Below are 17,651 nucleotides of genomic sequence, written 5' to 3'. Positions count from 1 at the left end.
GAGACTGCCTATCAGGATTTGCATACACATTTTAGACAGAATCTGCAATGCTGGTTGCATGACAGCAACTGCCATCACAGGCTTGAGTTTGGGAACAGCTCTGCGCCAGCACAAGATAGCTCGGCACAGCCACATTGGGAGTCAATGATATTTTGCTGCAGAACAGTCTGTAAATTATTACAATGGTTTCAGGAATTCAATGTACAGTGAGAGCTAGCACTAATGAAGGGCGAAATCATGACTGTCAACTCTGACCTGCTTCATCCTTCCTCACTTACTGGCTTGATTTTGTTGCTCTTATTTTTGTTGAGATGACTTCTACTCCCCAGGCAGGTTAGCTGCTAAGTGCTATTTCTCAAGAGTTAAAGGCTGGAGACAAGGGCCCACATATAATGATTCTTTTAAAACAAATTTCTGATCTTCTCTGTGATCGTGTATTCAGTCCTAACATTACAACAGTATAGATCACCAAAGTAGGTTCACTCACCAAAGGCACTTTTTGTACGGCAGAAATGGTACTGGTTACCCCAATAGTTACCACACATACCTATAGCTGATCACTGTCTGGTTTTCCACAGGGTCCTCATGTAAGGAAAATCAGAATTAGCCCTACGTTTATAGCCATTTGTAGGTGAGCAAAACATTGTCCACTAGCCAAGCACTGCAGAGGCAAAGAGAGAAACCAGGACACACTACCTTCAATAACAAAGTCTGGATTGCATAGATTGTGTACTCATCTAAACAGCTTCCAATATTTTCTCATTGTTCATGAAATAAAAAAGCAACTTTAGAACACAGCAAGAGGAATAAAATCAACAACTATCAATAGTGTTCTCTAAGACCACGAAACTGAACTCCCTAACAGCTTTAAATGACGGCAGTATTGCTTCAACAAATATCGCAGGATGGGCCAGCTGGCATGCCCTGACACACAGCTCAGACAGCAAGCAGATGGCAAAAAGGCACGTATAGTTCATCACCCCAATTCCCCTTCAAAGCTGGCTGCTGGATCTGCTCTTTAATACTGCGTAGGTCAGTGCTGACCCACTGACCTGCTCAGAGCATGTCTCGCCCAACTTTGCATGCCGGCTTCCCAACTTTGCATGCCGGCTTCTCAGTGCGGAGACGCACGTACACCTTTGCTTTTTATGCACCTTTTATGTGTTAGACAAATTTTCAGGATGAGCATAGACAGGGTGATCCTCTGAGAGGTGAATGCAGTTAGGAGGTGTACACTTTGCATTAACATTAAACTCAGTATTGTTCTACTGAAGAACTATACTGTTTCTGCTTGACATTTCTATTTTACTTTATCTGACTCATTGCCCATCCTCTAATCTTAGCATCGCATTTAGGTTCCAGTTTTAGCAGTTTACCCGTATTTAAAATGCACCTTTTCTAGCGAAGTTGCATTCTTGATGGTAACCATAACAACCCTCTGCAAAATGCACTATTCAAAGAGCTGGTTTAATAACTGTCAGGGGAAAGGGAAGAATTAATGAGGAATTACATTTTTATTTACAGTCTACCTGCTGTAATACGTGCAGCTTCAGCTTACAGGAAAAGGCTTTAAAAAGCTTAATCTTGATGGCACAAACACTGCTTTGAGTTTCAGTGAATAAGAGGACTACTGCAAGTTTGAACGTATTCAGTATCTTAATGTTTTCGTAGCAAATAACTAATTCAACTTGCATCAATCTCCCATCTACATTTGTACTTTACAGAAGCCTCATATCCCTGCACTGTTGAATGTTTTCTAGCAGATTCTTGTGCTAAACTCATAGTTTTCCTCCTAAAAAATGAAATCTAAATAAAATCGCTTAGTCTCTACAACCACTACTATTTAAACATACTGTGTTTAATCATAAAACTCTGCTTAGCACATGAAGATCTATTCCAGAACACTTTATCCAAATCCAACCAGGTTGGTAATCTGCAACATGAGGAACCAGTACCTGGATCTATAAGATAATATACCCAGTTTCAACACTGCGGTTCTCCCAGAAGCACAACACTACTCTTAAATACTACAGGTTACAGACAATTTTAGTGAGCTATTCATCAACCAAATACGAATTTCTAATTAAGGCAGTTCCATTATTCACAAGCAGAATATCCACCTGAGTGTCTGCCTCTAATGTCAGGCAAGAGAGGGAATGAGTCTTGCATTAGAATGTTTTTGTACCACCTAGGCTCAGTTTTCTGTTACACAAGTGCTTTTTCTGTTACACAAGTGCTTGTCAGACAAAGTCTTACAATGCACTATTTGGGATGCAGATTTTTTTGTCTCTAGAAAGTATAGTTCACTAATTTAGGAGGTCACATGCCTCCAGTGCTCCAGGGCAGGTAAAGGAACATGTAAAGCTGGCCTCTTTCAGCCTTCCATTCTGCCATCTAACTGTGAACAGGTTAAACACAATTCTGCAACTTGAAGAAGCGAGCTAGAGGACTGGACTTCAAAATAGAAAGTGGTACCTATATTTGCATTACTAGCTTTTTGGATGAAGTATTTAGCCTATTTGCTATCTGAACACTAGCAAAATTTTAAATTCTCTAATTTTTTTTTTCAATTTAAATTACAGGCAATATTAATATTTCAGTAGTGCTTTCCATGCATGTTTCAAAGTTTACTACAAAACAAGTTAGCATGATTGTTTATTTTGTAGGGAAAAAAACTTCCATATAAAGCATCTTCTGTAAATGCTCTCACATGCTGGATAACCCTAAAACAATGCTTATGAATCCCATGAAAAATTGCAGACAAATAAACCAAATTCGTAATGATTCTAAAAATGAGTGTTTCACTGAACAAGCTCTCAACGAAGAGCGAGCAAAGCAAGCTGAACGTGCCCCTGCCAGGTTACAAGCCAGGCAGTAGCACTCTGAACAAGCCGTCGCCAACAGAACAGCCCCACGCTTCCCATTTAGCAAGAAACGGCAGTGCTTTAGCAATGAAGTCCCAGGAACTTGTGGCTATTCTGAGCAGAGAGGCTGCTCCGCTTTGCCCAAAATTCTTAACCTAATATTAACAGGGTAAAAAAAGTCCTATGACTCCAATTTTAATGAGGTGATTACAACACCTACCAGAAGGCAAATAGATCCCATGTTGCTCAAACCAAAGGAAGAACTCAACTGGCTCTTTCTGGTGACCACAGCAATCACTAAACTGTTAGGGATTTCAGTTCCTCGCTTACTTTGTGAATCTATTGTTACATTTCCTTTATTTTTAACATTCAAGGCAAATGAAACATTTTCCTTGATCCTTTTCCTCCCATTTTAAATTTCAACATAAACCCCCCTCAAATTGTCAACACATTTATATTTGCTACATATTCTTCAGAATACTGTCAAATCTAACATTCAGCTCCACAAAAACTCTCTCATTTTCTACAGTGTATATGAAAAGCAACCTAGAGATACTGAACTGACTGATTGTCATGTTACTCCATTGCTGTCTCACTATTTCAACCTACTGTAAACCTCACAGGACAGGACTAAGGTTTGGGTTTGTGGGGGTTTTTTTGCTTAGTACAATGCTAAAGTTAGTACAACAAAGGTTTTATGACTCACCATGGGACATCAAAACTAAACTTAATACAGAAAAAACAAGAATTTACTTCAATGCAGCTTTCTCTATATTGTACTATTACATGTTTAAATAATTCTTCCCTAACAGGAAAAAACCCCAACACGCTAAATTTGTCAGTAAAGCAGCATATAACTAAAGAGACATAATTTGCTGTTGCAGGGAGATTTCTTGTGGTTCTGCCTTGTTTTGTTTCCTTTAATCTGACATAACAGTAATTCAGAGTATGTTTGTTGTCTGACTGCATACAAAGAGAACGCTTCCACATTAAAAATGAGCTTTAAAAAAACCCACACCAAAAATCAAAGCATACACCTATAAGCAGGCAGGACTCTGGCCTGGTGAACTGCTGTATTTTCTAAGACAAAGGCAGAGCCTTCCCCACACAATGTACACTGCTCCAGCATTGCCGCACCATCCCACCAGGTCACCTTTGCTTGCTTAGCTTATTGAAGTTTTCCAAAAAACATCTTTTTCATCAAGGACCTTTTCAATCAAGCTGCCAGTCTGCAGATCCAAAAATAGGTCAATGCACAACCTGGTAACAAAACTCGACTGCCATGGTAACCAGAGATGATAGTTCTTTGAAGGCACTGTACCAAAAGATGCACGTTTCCTGCACAGGTACAGAATGAAGCCTAATATAAGCCCAGTAAGATGTATTTGCTGTTCTTTTATTAACAGCATTACGAAACATTCCATATGCTCATCTTAATCCTCACACACTGATTTTCTACTACATACGCTCCCTTACTATGTTCATTTTAACAGCCCAACAGCATGAAGGCATTTTGCCAAGGTCATCTGCTCTCTTTGTGTGACCTGCCACTTTCTTCTTTTCTTTAGGTTAACTGAGAACATGAAGTACCTTAAGTACATCTGTACTTCAGACCCATACAGCCTCTATCAAAGAAAAGTGCTGATTGTCTGAACTTTACTATACAAATCTCATGTTATACCTCTCCTCCAAAATGGATGGTTTGGGCATATTTTTTTCCTTTTCTCTATTTTGCTTGTTATCAGCCCACATATTTTATGCAATGCCATGAGAGTTTGCTCTTTGTCTCATCTGGTGTGTTCTTCTGTTTCTGAGATGTGACATTGACTTGACTACAAGAAAGGCGAGTGTGCTAGAGCATTTTAGTAAATACTTTGCACTGTATCATACACAATGAATCTCAAGTATATGTGCCACCCCACTATTGCACAGTTGAGTTTCTGGCACACAGCTTGCAGGAATTTTTCTCTTTGTAGATGGTCAATTCTATTGGATTTTATGCATAAAAGAAAAAAAAAACCCACCACATACATTAAGAGCTGGCACTATGGATATTTTTTCATGCTGTTCAGCTACACAGCTTTCTTTCAGGGCCAAAATCTGCACACTCACACTTACACAGCAAATTTTGTGTGCTTCAAGGAGAATATACTGTTTTCTGTAGTCTTTATGTTAGATTTCTCATTAAATGAGATCTCAGTTAAGGTAAGAGTCCACAAATTACTCAGTGAAAACTTAGTGAAGCTAACCCACTGTCTAAGACATATTCCTCTGATTTGCAGCATTCTGAATATGCTATCAATTGCATATGAAAGATCAGAAAAACAGTAATTGAAGAAACTGCAGTTTAAAAAAAAAAAGTGGCCTCAAAATGTTCCAAAATAAAACATTCCTAATTTTAAGTTATGTGAACCTCTTCATATGTTTAGCAAATGTACTACATGTTGCATGAAAATGCCAAAAGTAGTTTAAAAATAAACTATTTTTTCCTACAATACTATATGAAAACATCATTAATCATCATAAAAATGGCCTTGTTTTCTTTAAAAAGGATGCATCCCCATTTTACTTTGATGCATATTACAATCTGCTATATATTAAACATTGTATAATACTTGGAATTAAGTAAAGTTTGGCCTTTTTTTTTTTTTCCTCAAAAAGAAATTTTGGTATTTTGATTTTTGTTTTCAACCTGTAGTGTAATAAAAATAAAGCAAAAAACTTTTTCATGCAGTGAAAATCTCCTATGATGTGACTGTTAAACAACAACATTTCCATTTTCTTCAATAAAACAAAACTTGTCAACATCCTTAACAGGAATGAATCTATTCTGGTGCTCTGAACCAAATCAGAAAGTTTATTTTAAGTCAGTCTGACATTAAATCGCATTTACATATGGTGCCATAGTACAGTAATGGAAGTAGTACAGCACTAAATTGCACACTGCCAAAACAAGAAAAATATATCAGTGGAGGGACTGTTCTGCACAAGCTCTACACTTAACCCCTCTTTTTGCATCCATTACCAGGCACTGTTAAGAGATAAGACGCTGGACTTAAGTCTGCCTTTTGGCTGATTAAGTTAATAATTCTTATATTCTTAAATTTGCATGGCCTTCCGGTGTATTCCTCCTTTTATTCTTCTCCAACAGACTAAGCTTGTAGACTGTTCTACACTTCTTACAGGACATTTTAGTCACATGATGCCCTATACTGTTCAGTTAAAAAGAAATCAGAATGCATCTTAGAGGAAATTAATTATTTTTTTAGCAAGTCAAAACTTCCTCAAAAGAATGCTCATTTTGCAGAAGCTGTACTTTTGTGCAGAAAAAAAAAATTAATGCCAAACTACTGACTAGGTCTTGCAACAAGGCTTCTCTGTTGTATTCAGCATGTATTTTCTGGTGTAAATAAGTAACAGATGATATCAAAAGATTGATCCAAGTATCTTCAAGTCAATGGAAAAGATCTCCAAACTCCTCACTATATTGGGTTTGCATGGCAAGATTTTGGGGGGGGGGGCTACAGTGGTGGCTTCTGCAAGAAGCAGCTAGAAGCTTCCCCCATGTCCGATAGAGCCAATGCCAGCCAGCCCAAAGATGGACCCGCTGTTGGCCAAGGCCGAGCCCATCAGCCATGCTGGTAGCATCTCTGGGATAACATAGTAAAGGAGAGGAACAAAACCAACAAACCAAAAACCAACACCAGGAGCAACTGCAGCCAGAGAGAGGAGTGAGATGTGAGAGGAACAACTCTGCAGACACCAAGGTCAGTGCAGAAGGAGGGGGACGAGGTGCTCCAGGTGCTGGAGCAGAGATTCCCCTGCAGCCTGTGGAGGACCCCACGCCGGAGCAGGTGGATGCCTGAAGGAGGCTGTGACCCTGTGGGAATCCTGCGCTGGAGCAGGCTCCTGGCAGGACCTGTGACCCTGTGGAGAGAGGAGCCCATGCTGGAGCAGGTTTGCTGGCAGGACTTGTGACCCCATGGGGGACCCACGCTGGAGCAGTCTGCTCCTGAAGTTCTGCACTCTGTGGAAGGGACCCATGCTGGAGCAGTTTGTGAAGAACTGCAGCCTGCAGGAAGGACCCATGTTGGAGAAGTTGGTGGAGGACTGTCTCCCGTGGGAGGGACCCCAGGCTGGAGCAGGGGAGAGTGTGAGGAGTCCTTCCCCTGAGGAGGAAGGAGTGGCAGAGACAATGTGTGATGAACTGACTGCACCCCCCATTTCCCATGCCCCTGCACCACTTGGTGGGGGGGAGGTAGTGAAGTTGAGCCTGGGAAGAAGGAAGAGGTGGGGGGGAGGTATTTTAAGATTTGGACTTATTTCTCATTACCCTACTCTGATTTGATTGGCAATAAATTAAATTAATTTCCTTGAGCCAAGTCTGTTTTGCCTGTGATGGTAATTGCTGAGTGATCTCCCTATCCTTATCTTGACCCTCAAGCCTTTTGTTATATTTTCTCCCCCTGCCCAGCTGAGAAGGGCAGTGACAGAGCGGCTTTAGTGGGCACCTGCCCTCCAGCCAGGGTCAACCCTCCACACTCACAGAAATATTCTCAGTAAAATAAAAAGGAGCAAGGTCATAGCCTCTGCTTTAGCCATCTAATTTAGGTAGGATTCACAGAAACATAAGCCTAAATATCTTATATAGTTGAAAGAAGCAGAGAAGCCAAGTTAAATGCTTATACTGCTGTAACGTACACTGTGTGAATGCTACTTTCTTTACATCCTTTTCATATCAGGTTTAAATTAGTAATACCTTCAAATAAACATAAATCAATGGCTGCTGCCTTTTACTTAGCCTTCACAAGAGTTCCTCTGTACCCAGGGACTAGCTAGGGGAGTTGTTCTAAGTATATGAACAGACCATTTACCTGAAGACTGACAGGATGAAGTCACACTGAACCAAAATAATTTTCAAAGACTACTATTAATTTTGTTGATTTGAAACAGCTTCCTTAAACCAGGGCTACAGTAAGATGATAACCATCTTTTTATCTAGCTCTCAAGAAGGCTATCACTAAGATCAATGGAAAAATTAATCATATGCCCTTGAGTGAAAAAATATTAATGCTGGTATCATAATGAAAGTTTAGAAATTCAATTGTTAATCCCAAAGTCTTCAAGTTAAGCACTGCATAGGTTTTCTGCCATGCTTGTGATTGTATCCTGTGACTTACATCTTTAATTACCTGCTCAACCGTAACTGTATATACATTGACTTTCAGATAGCTTATTAGATAACAGTGGGGAAAATAAACAAACATAGCTCAAACAGTTTCTTAGCCAGAAGAGCTCTTCAACTTGCTCTGTTCTAATCAATTCGCAAGTGCTGTTCATAGATCATGCATGGATCAGATATCTACAAAAGGAAACATAATGAAGCCAAGATGTTGTTTACACCAACACTAGAAACAAACGATAGAAAGAGTCACGAACTAGCAGAGGAACTGGTTTACAATTCCCTATCCATACATTTTTCTAGTTCCCCAGTTCTTACAGTGGTTTTTCTTGCGGACAGTCTATCATCAATCAAATGAAAAATACTTCATTTCAATTTTTTCTCAAAGGGAAATGCAATAAATGTTATTTATGAATATAAGACCATATTGCAAACAATAAATGCAGTATCTAAAAGCTAAAATAGCAAACAAATACCATGAATAAAGACTTGTTTAGAATTCAAAAGACTTTTAATGGAATATCTATCTATTCAATGAAAGGCTCTTCCTTCCCACTCCCACTGAATTTATCTATATACAACATCCACATGTCACAGTGCTTGAAAGAAGAGATGGAGCCCCTTCAAGGAGCTTGGATGTGGTTTAACCTCATAATATCTATGTATCAAAAAGCACCACTGATATATATTCTATACAGTCAGTGGTTGACCAGCTGGTATGATATCCTGTATTGTGAACACAGCTCACTATGCAAAGCTAAAAACTTTCTTGATACATCCATACAATTGCTTTAACAAAGCAACAGCCAGAAGCAAGCCATAGTGGTGAAGAATTCAGGTTATGTTTTTTCTTTTATTATTGCATCTTTTATCTTTTGAAAATGAAAAAGGGAATGGGGGAAAACCATGAATCTTTAGTGAATATTTTAAGTGCAGGCACTCCAAAAACACCCCCAAAGAAAGCTACAGTGAGATAAATGTTCAAATCCACAATCTAGATGCCATAAAATAGAAATTATATATGCCATGGAGAACAGTGTCATCTTGCGTATGATTTTAACATACTGTAATGTGACAAACCGTTAGCTACTAATTAATTGAAATCTCATAATACTGAAAATATCTGTCCACTTCTAGTATAATGCCAAGGGCTATAATAAACATAGTGAGTCAAAAAGACTAATGCACTGATTTTCTTTCCTCATTTCCTAAGGGCAAGCGGGCAGGGCCTAGTCAGTCTACCAGCTCAAGAGGAGAGTCCACTGGTGGTCATCACTCTCTCATAGAAGGAGCTCAGCCCTGGCGCCCACCAGGCAGAAAGCCCTAAGTTCTGTGCTCGCCAGAAGGCATGTTGCAACACAGACAGAGCTGCCGCAGAAGCACGCAGCCACCCAGATCTCAGGCTGCAGGGAGTGTCTGAGCTTGCAGGGGAAGGCAGTAGTGAGATTGGCTGCCTGAGGTGTGACCAGGTGGACGATCTGCTCAGCCTGGTGGCAGAACTCCGTGAAGAAGTAGAGAGGTTAAGGAGCATCAGAGAGGCGGAGAGAGAGATAGACTGGTGGAGCCAAGCTCTACCCTCCCTGAGGCAAAAACAGGGACAGCTAACAGACCAAAGCCAAAGTGAAGGGGAGCCTGTATCCTGCCCTCGCCAGGTAGAAGGCAGCAGCCTCAAAGAGGGGAGTGAATGGAAACAAGTGCACACACGGTGCGGCAGGCGAACCTTCTCCTCCTTACCCACCTCGCCTTCCCACGTACCCCTGTGCAACAGGTATGAGGCTCTGGCTGCGGAAGGCCACTCAAGCGAGGATATGGATGACAGTCAAGCTACTCCAGAGGTAGCACCGAGGCCCAAAAGGCCCGTGCCTCGGGTCACAACCACCCCAACAAAGAAGAAAAGGAGAGTTATATTCATAGGGGACTCCCATCTGAAGGGTACAGAGGGCCCGATATGCAGGGCAGACCCTCCTCTCAGAGAAGTCTGCTGCCTCCCCGGGGCCCATGTCAAGGACATTGCTAGGAAACTCCCCAGCCTGGTACAGCCCTCTGACTATTACCCACTGCTGCTCCTACATGTGGGTGGGGATGTAGCAGAGACATGTACCACGAAAGCGATCAAAAGGGCTCTTAGAACAGTCACTGAAGGATTCGGGGGCGCAGGTAATATTCTCCTCCCTCCTCCCAGTTGAGGGCAGCAACGGTGGGTGGAACAGGCAGACGCAGTCCATAAACGCATGGCTCCGTGGCTGGTGTCAACACCACAACTTTGGGTTCTTTGACAATGAGGCGGCCTACACGGCACCAGGCCTGATGAACCCTGATGGGATTCATCTCTCTCAAAGAGGGAAGAGGATCTATGCCCAGCAACCAGCGGGGCTCATCGACAGAGCTTTAAACTAGGCTCGAAGCGGGAGGGGGATAACATCAGGCTTGCCAGCGACACGTTGTAGGACGATGTGCCCAGGTTGGAGGGATGGGGCACTGGCAAGGGCCCTCGGCCTACTGCTCAGAGACGTGCTGGATGCACTACAGCACGCTCGAAGCCTAGAGGAGACGAGCTGGGGGCTCCAGATGCAACAGGACCCAACGGGGTAGCACCGGGAAGATACACCAAAAGAATCCCAGCCACCCCAGCCAATAAGTCAGCCTCATTGGGGGCACAACTGAAATGCCTCTATGCGAATGCACGGAGCATGGGGAATAAACAAGAGGAGCTGGAGGTGTGTGTGTGCCTGCAAGGCTATGACCTTATTGGCATTACAGAGACGTGGTGGGATAGCTCCTATGACTGGAGCGTTGGGATGGAAGGGTACAGGCTCTTTAGGAAGGACAGGCAGGGCAGGCGAGGAGGGGGCATCACCCTCTATGGCAATGACCAGCTGGAGTGCATGGAGCTCTACCTGGGGATGTATGAGGAGCCCACCGAGAGCCTATGGGTCAGGATTAAAGGGAGCACTGGGGCAGGGGACATCATAGCAGGGGTCTGCTACAGGCCACCTGACCAGAGGAAGCCCTCTATAGGCAGACAGGAGCAGCCTTACGCTCACAAGCCCTGGTCCTTATGGGGGACTTCAACCACCCTGACATCTGCTGGAGGGACAACGCAGCTGAGCGCAAGCAATCCAGGAAGTTCCTGGAATGTGTCGATGACAACTTTCTCCTCCAAGTGACAGAGGAGCCCACGACAAGAGGTGCCATGCTGGACCTTATTCTGACCAATGAGGGCCTGGTAGCGGACGTCAAGCTCAAGGGCAGCCTTGGCTGCAGTGACCACGAAATGGTGGAATTCAGGATCCTCAGGGCAGCAAGAAGGGCGTGCAGCAAGCTCACTACCCTGGACTTCAGGAGAACAGAATTTGGCCTCTTCAGAGATCTGCTTGGTAGAATACCATGGGACAAAGCCCTGCAAGGAAGAGGGGCCCAAGACAGCTGGCTAAGATTCAAGGGTCACCTCCTCCAAGCTCAGAAGCAATGCATCCCAACAAAGAGGAAGTCAAGCAAAAACACCAAGAGGCCCCTGTGGATGAACAAGGAGCTCCTGGGCAAAGTCAAACAACAAAAGGAAGCCTTCAGAGGGTGGAAGCAAGGGCAGGTATCCTGGAAAGAATACAGAGAAACTGTCTGAGCAGCCAGGGAGCAGGTTAGGAAAGCCAAAGCCCTGATAGAAATTAGTCTGGACAGGGATGTCAAGGACAACAAGAAAAGCTTCTATAGGTATGTCAGTGATAAGAGGAGGACGAGGGAAAATGTGGGTCCCCTCCAGAATGAAACGGGTGAACTGGTTATCCAGGATATGGAGAAGGCCGAGGTACTCAACGACTTCTTTGCCTCAGTCTTCACTGGCAAATGCTTGAGCCACACTGCCCAGGTCACAGAAGGCAGGGACTGGGAGAATGCAGAACTGCCCACTGTAGGAGAAGATCAGGTTCGAGAATATCTAAGGAATATGCTCAGGCACATGGAAGATAAGGAGGTGATTGGTGACAGCCAACACAGCTTCACTAAGGGCAAATCGTGCCTGACAAACTTGGTGGCCTTCTATGGTGGGGTTACAGCGTCGGTGGATAAAGGAAGGGCAGCTGACTTCATCTACCTGGACTTGTGCAAGGCATTTGACACTGTCCCGCACAACATCCTTGTCTCTAAATTGGAGAGACATGGATTCGATGGATGGACCACGCGGTGGATAAGGAATTGGCTGGGTGGTTGCACTCAAAGAGTTGTGGTCAACGGCTCAATGTCCAAGTGGAGAACGGTGACGAGTAGCGCTCCTCAGGGGTCGGTACTGGCACCGGCACTGTTCAACATCTTTGTCAGCGACATGAAGAGTAGGATCGAGTGCACCCTCAGCAAGTTTGCCGACGACACCAAGTTGTGTGGTGGGGTTGGCACGCTGGAGGGAAGGGATACCATCCAGAGGGACCTTGACAGGCTGGAGAGGTGGGCCCGTGCGAACCTAATGAAGTTCAACAAGGCCAAGTGCAAGGTTCTGCATGTGGGTTGGCACAATCCCAAGCACAGCTATAGGCTGGGCAAGGAATGGATTGAAAGCAGCCCCAAGGAGAAGGACTTGGGGGTATTGATGGATGAGAAGCTCAACAGGAGCCGGCAGTGTGCGCTTGCAGCCCAGAAAGCCAACTGCGTTCTGGGCTGCATCAAGAGAAGCGTGACCAGCAGGTCGAGGGAGGTGATCCTGCCCCTCTACTCGGCTCTTTTGAGACCCCACCTGGAGTACTGTGTCCAGCTCTGGGGGCCCCAGAACAGGAGAGACATGGAGCTGTTGGAGCGAGTCCAGAGGAGGGCCACAAAGCTGATCAGAGGGCTGGAGCACCTCTCCTGTGAGGACAGGCTGAGAGAGTTGGGGTTGTTCAGCCTGGAGAAAAGGTGACTCCGGGGAGATCCAATTGCGGCTTACCAGTACCTGAAAGGGCCTACAGGAAAGATTGTGAGGGACTGTTTATCAGGGAGTGTAGTGATAGGACAAGGGGTAATGGCCTTAAGCTGAAGGAGGGTACATTTAGATTAGATGTTAGGAAGAAATTCTTTACCGTTAGAGTGGTGAGGCACTGGAACAGGTTGCCTAGAGATGTTGTGGGTGCCCCATCCCTGGAAGTGTTCAAGGCCAGGTTGGATGGGGCTTTGGGCAACCTGGTCTAGTGGAGGGTGTCCCTGCCCATGGCAGGGGGGTTGGAACTAGATGATCTTTAAGGTCCCTTCCAACCCAAACCATTCTATGATTCTATGATTTCTAAATGTTCTATCAGTGAGAAAAATTAATCATTTAAAAAACAAACTTATCAGGAAGGCAAATTCATGGAAGACTCCAACACCATTGCTGTGCCTCCTTTTACATCCTCTAATAGTGCCAAGAGCAGATAAAACAGAATACGTGATACTGCAAATTGGAAAAAAAACTGCAGAACACATCAGTAACAGACTGCACATGCACCAGATCAGAAAACCAAAGACCAAAACTGTAATATGATCTTGTTTGCCTTACAGGTTTGGGGATCCCCCTCCTGAAGAATTCCTACTTCTTGTCATACTTGTCCATTGCCCTCTATTCACAAAATGCAGCCCACATAACCAGATAAAGTCCCTCACATAACCTTCGAAGACACATCTAAACTAGGCCATGTATCAGAGCACATGAAGACAGCTTTAGCACAACAAAAACTGGAAAATGTCACTGTCCTAACAAGTAGCAAGGAGGAAGAACTCAAGGCACTAACAGCGAGCTACCTGTTTCATCTTCCTCTGAATACCGAACAGCTTTCGCAGCTTTTTAACCTGCAAAGATTACAAAACTCCTGTGTGACAAATTGGCAATTTTAATGTTTAGAATGTTTATTTTTCCTAAGAGTCTAAAAATCATTCTGCTCACCAGTGACTGAGAGTAAGCACTATTGTAAACAGACATGGAAGAATATAAAAGGAAAAAGTGTATTCTTCAGGAAAAAAACCCGCACCACATACCATTAATATTAATAAGTTAAAATTAGACACAGTCTGACCTTGTGAATTACCCAGGAGATCTGATTAAGTGCAATCAGATTCAAAGTACTATAACATTGGGAATAGTGTCTCTGACCTAAATGCTCTTCTCATCATGAAATGTCAGCAATAATGATCTCAAGCAACTTCACCCTGCATTTGGTCTGCCTTTGATAAAATACCATGATAGATCTGCAAGATAATGGTAACTTATAAACTTATATGGTCTTCATGATTAAGCATGACATTTTTCCTATATGAAGTGCCAAAACTGGAAAAAAAGGCCAAAAAGTCACACTCCTAGGAAGAAGCCTTTCACAAGGGAGGACCACTGCAAAGCCAGTGCTGCCAGCATGATCCACAGGGGCTCTCTCTGACAAGCCTGCTCTGGGGCAGTTTTAAAAATGACCAGTTAAATGCCTGTGGAGATCCAGCTCCCTAATTATTGATTGACCTATATATTTTTGGCATCAGTTATGCCGCAGAGAATCTGATTTGACAGGCAGTTAAAAGTCCACAGTTAAATAAATTCTGAAATAGCCAAGATAAGCAGACCGACTTCCTAAGAAGATTAGTTTCTTCTGTTCATCAGAGTATTTTGGGGACCGTGTAAGAAAATGAAAATAGGCACCATTTTGAAAGAATAGAGCCTTGCAACATTTCATATGCCAAACAGCTAATACATACACATGTACAATAGCCAGAAAAATTTTTAAAATGTATAAAATAATCCCCTGTGCCATGAGCATCACAAAGCAAAACCATTGATCAGGATACAGCCATACGCAAGGGCTGGCTCTCAAGTCAAATCGTAGCTGCAGTTTAGTTAATCACTCTCTGAAAGACACCGTGGACATTTGTAAATACACTGCTCATGTTCTTTCCAGCTGATGTTGATAACTATTTTAGGGTTAGAGAGCAGACTACAGGGGCTGCTTTGTGGCCATGGGAAAAGTAATCCAATCTGTGAGATTCAACCTGTCTTTGAAAAAATTCACCCAGATTTGCTTTTGCCATAACTGTTTTTTTGCTTTCATTGTCACTCCTTTGTTGAACCTCCCTCCAGAAACCAAGACGAAGAGTCACATCAGGATGTAAAAGGCAGAAACATTGAGTCAAAACAGGGAGGCAGCTGGGTATTATAAGACTGTGAACAGAATGGGGACTTGTTCTAGCACAGTGTGGGGAAAGAAGATTAGGACAGAAACAGAGGGATGAAATGAAAAGACAAAGTATCATGAAGGGTCTTTTATTGCTCCTCAAGAGTAAGACCTAAACATTTCGGGAATTCAGACATTATTGTAAAAAATAATGTTTTGATTTTTTTCTTATAATGATGAATAGATTTATGGCTGAAAATAACAGATGTGGCATACTGCTTGTCCTGTATTGTACTGGCATGTACTATGTTTCCCATTCTCCTGTTCATTCCAGCAAATACAAAGGCTTCATGTTAAACTTAAATCCTCCCTCTTCCTCTAGAATTATTTTCCAGTAGAATCTAAGTTTCAACTGGATGACATGACTCCAAATAAAAAAAAAGCATCACAGAAAAGATACATGTTATATAATTATAGCCTTTCTGAATCATAGACTCGTGCAGTACCTGTAGATGTATCCACTGTGAAAAAAGAAGAAAATTCTCCTGGGACCAGTTCGTACGTGACACTGCCATACATTCCCGAATCTCTGTCTGTGGCAACAACATTGATGATCTCTGTTCCTGGCTGCGTGTGACTGCTGATGCTTGTCACATAGATGGCTTGTTCAAAAACAGGTTGATTATCATTAATATCTTCTATCTCGATGCGAACAAAAGCTTGGGCACTCAGCCCACCCTTTTGGATAAATCAGAAAGATAAAAACAGAAGACAAGGTCAATTTTAAAAGTGTACACAATAGAATGATGCACATGTGGCTTCAACCCATCATTAGGAAACTGAACATGCTGCAACGATACTGAGCAATGAAAATGTCTGTTAAAAACAACCTACGGTATCTGTAAAACCCAAAAATACTGCATTCAGGCAAGCTACATCCTCAGAACAACTCCAATGGGTTGAGTACACAAAGAAGTTCAACTTCTTATGACAGTGAGGCCTGAACACAAAGTTATTTTTGTTAATACTAATGAGCACTACACGTCAAATCCTTGCTTGTCTAACCTCATGTGTTTTTACTGTAATCACCTAAACACCACTCACTCCTTCACAGATAAAAGTCAGGGCTCTCTGCCCCAGAAACACATGCCCCTCGGGTGACTGTGGTGCTTCAGTAAAGTGGGAATAACTTCTTTCTAAGTATGGATCTTTCACATTTAAAAGTGTGACCATCCTAACAGCAAATATGAGGCTTTTTCAACTATTGATTAGGAACACAGGCTAAAAGCAGAGCAGTGCGAGACAGCCAAAAGCCGATCTGTTAGACTGCTGCCTGCAAGACCTATCCTCAATTCACCACCCTGGCAGGTTTAAGCAGTTGTGCTCATGCAGTCTGTGTGTGTCTACATATATATGTGAATATGTAAGTGTGTGTGTATATATATCTCTATATGCATGCATGCGTGCGTCTACATACCCCCACCTTCACTTTGTGCACAGAGACAGAACAATACCAAATGTGACTGAAGCACATAACTGAAGTGACTTATTCCTGTAAAATTCATAACTGATTATATTTTATTTCCCTCGCGTTTGTGATTTTGCAGGGAAAGAGGTCTCACTGTGCGTTCCCGGGGGCTTGGCTCAACCCCTCTGCTCTTGGTTTTTTTTCCCCTACACAAAAAGAGCTGGGAAAAGAGCCAAGCCTTGGGTCACAGCTTCAGCACCGTACCTCTTTGTGACCCCAACCTGGTCACTGTGCTGCTCTCCACAGGGTCGAAGCTCCTGCTACAGACAACCATCAAGAGCCCACTGAAATACCAGACGGGCAGCCATGGGACCACATTCAGCCTTTCTCTGCAGTGAAACCAGAGAAGCGAGGAGCAACTACAAGCTGGCTTGTCAAACTATGCTACAGCAAAATCACCATTTGCCATGGCAAAACTCTGAATTTGGGACAATCTGGAAAAAAAAAGACAATTCTGTGGGTGCTGAAGTGTAGACCCCACAGGATCCTAAGTGAAACAAATGGTAATTTGCTTCTCAAAGGCAATGCCTCGTACTCCCTGTGGACTCCCTCCATCACTTTAGACGGGTTCATTTTTCCAAGGTTATTTTATAGCTGTAACAACTACAGACATTTTTAAAAGCAAGCAGCTAACTGTGAATGCTGGGGCACTGAGTTGTACAAGAGAGGCACAAAGCCAGACACATATATATAGCCTGCACATGGTGCACACAATACATTAAGATATAGACGAAGAAGCCCATACTCTTCAAAGTCACACTGAGCGCGCTGTGCTTGTACCAATTAGTCACTTCGGGAAACCGCTGACACAGATGGGATGTTGGGGTGTACACATGACAAGCTATGCCGAGCAAGTCCAAACTGAATTTTGCAGTCACAGTATCTATGATACCAGAAATGACTAGGTTGCATATTTCTGCAACCTAACTGTTCATGTCAATTATTTTTAAACCTGACCTTCATGACACTATCCAATGATTCAGACT

At 43.0% G+C, this 17,651-nt stretch overlaps 1 protein-coding gene across 2 annotated transcripts in view; it reads right to left on the bottom strand.

Annotated features, from left to right (window-relative positions):
• The window catches only part of DCHS2 (dachsous cadherin-related 2), a 122,862-nt gene that overhangs the window by 51,127 nt on the left and 54,084 nt on the right, over positions 1–17,651 (bottom strand). For both annotated transcript variants that reach the window (XM_054825623.1, XM_054825624.1), the window contains exon 3: positions 15,644–15,875. In XM_054825623.1, coding sequence (XP_054681598.1) covers positions 15,644–15,875 — 232 coding nt within the window. The remainder of the gene's footprint in view (positions 1–15,643; positions 15,876–17,651) is intronic.

Source organism: Grus americana, chromosome 4 (assembly GCF_028858705.1).
Source record: "Grus americana isolate bGruAme1 chromosome 4, bGruAme1.mat, whole genome shotgun sequence".
In the NCBI taxonomy this organism is placed as follows: Eukaryota; Metazoa; Chordata; class Aves; order Gruiformes; family Gruidae; genus Grus; species Grus americana.
The sequence above is the reverse complement of the archived record's forward strand: the minus strand, read 5'-3'. Positions and strand labels throughout refer to the sequence as shown.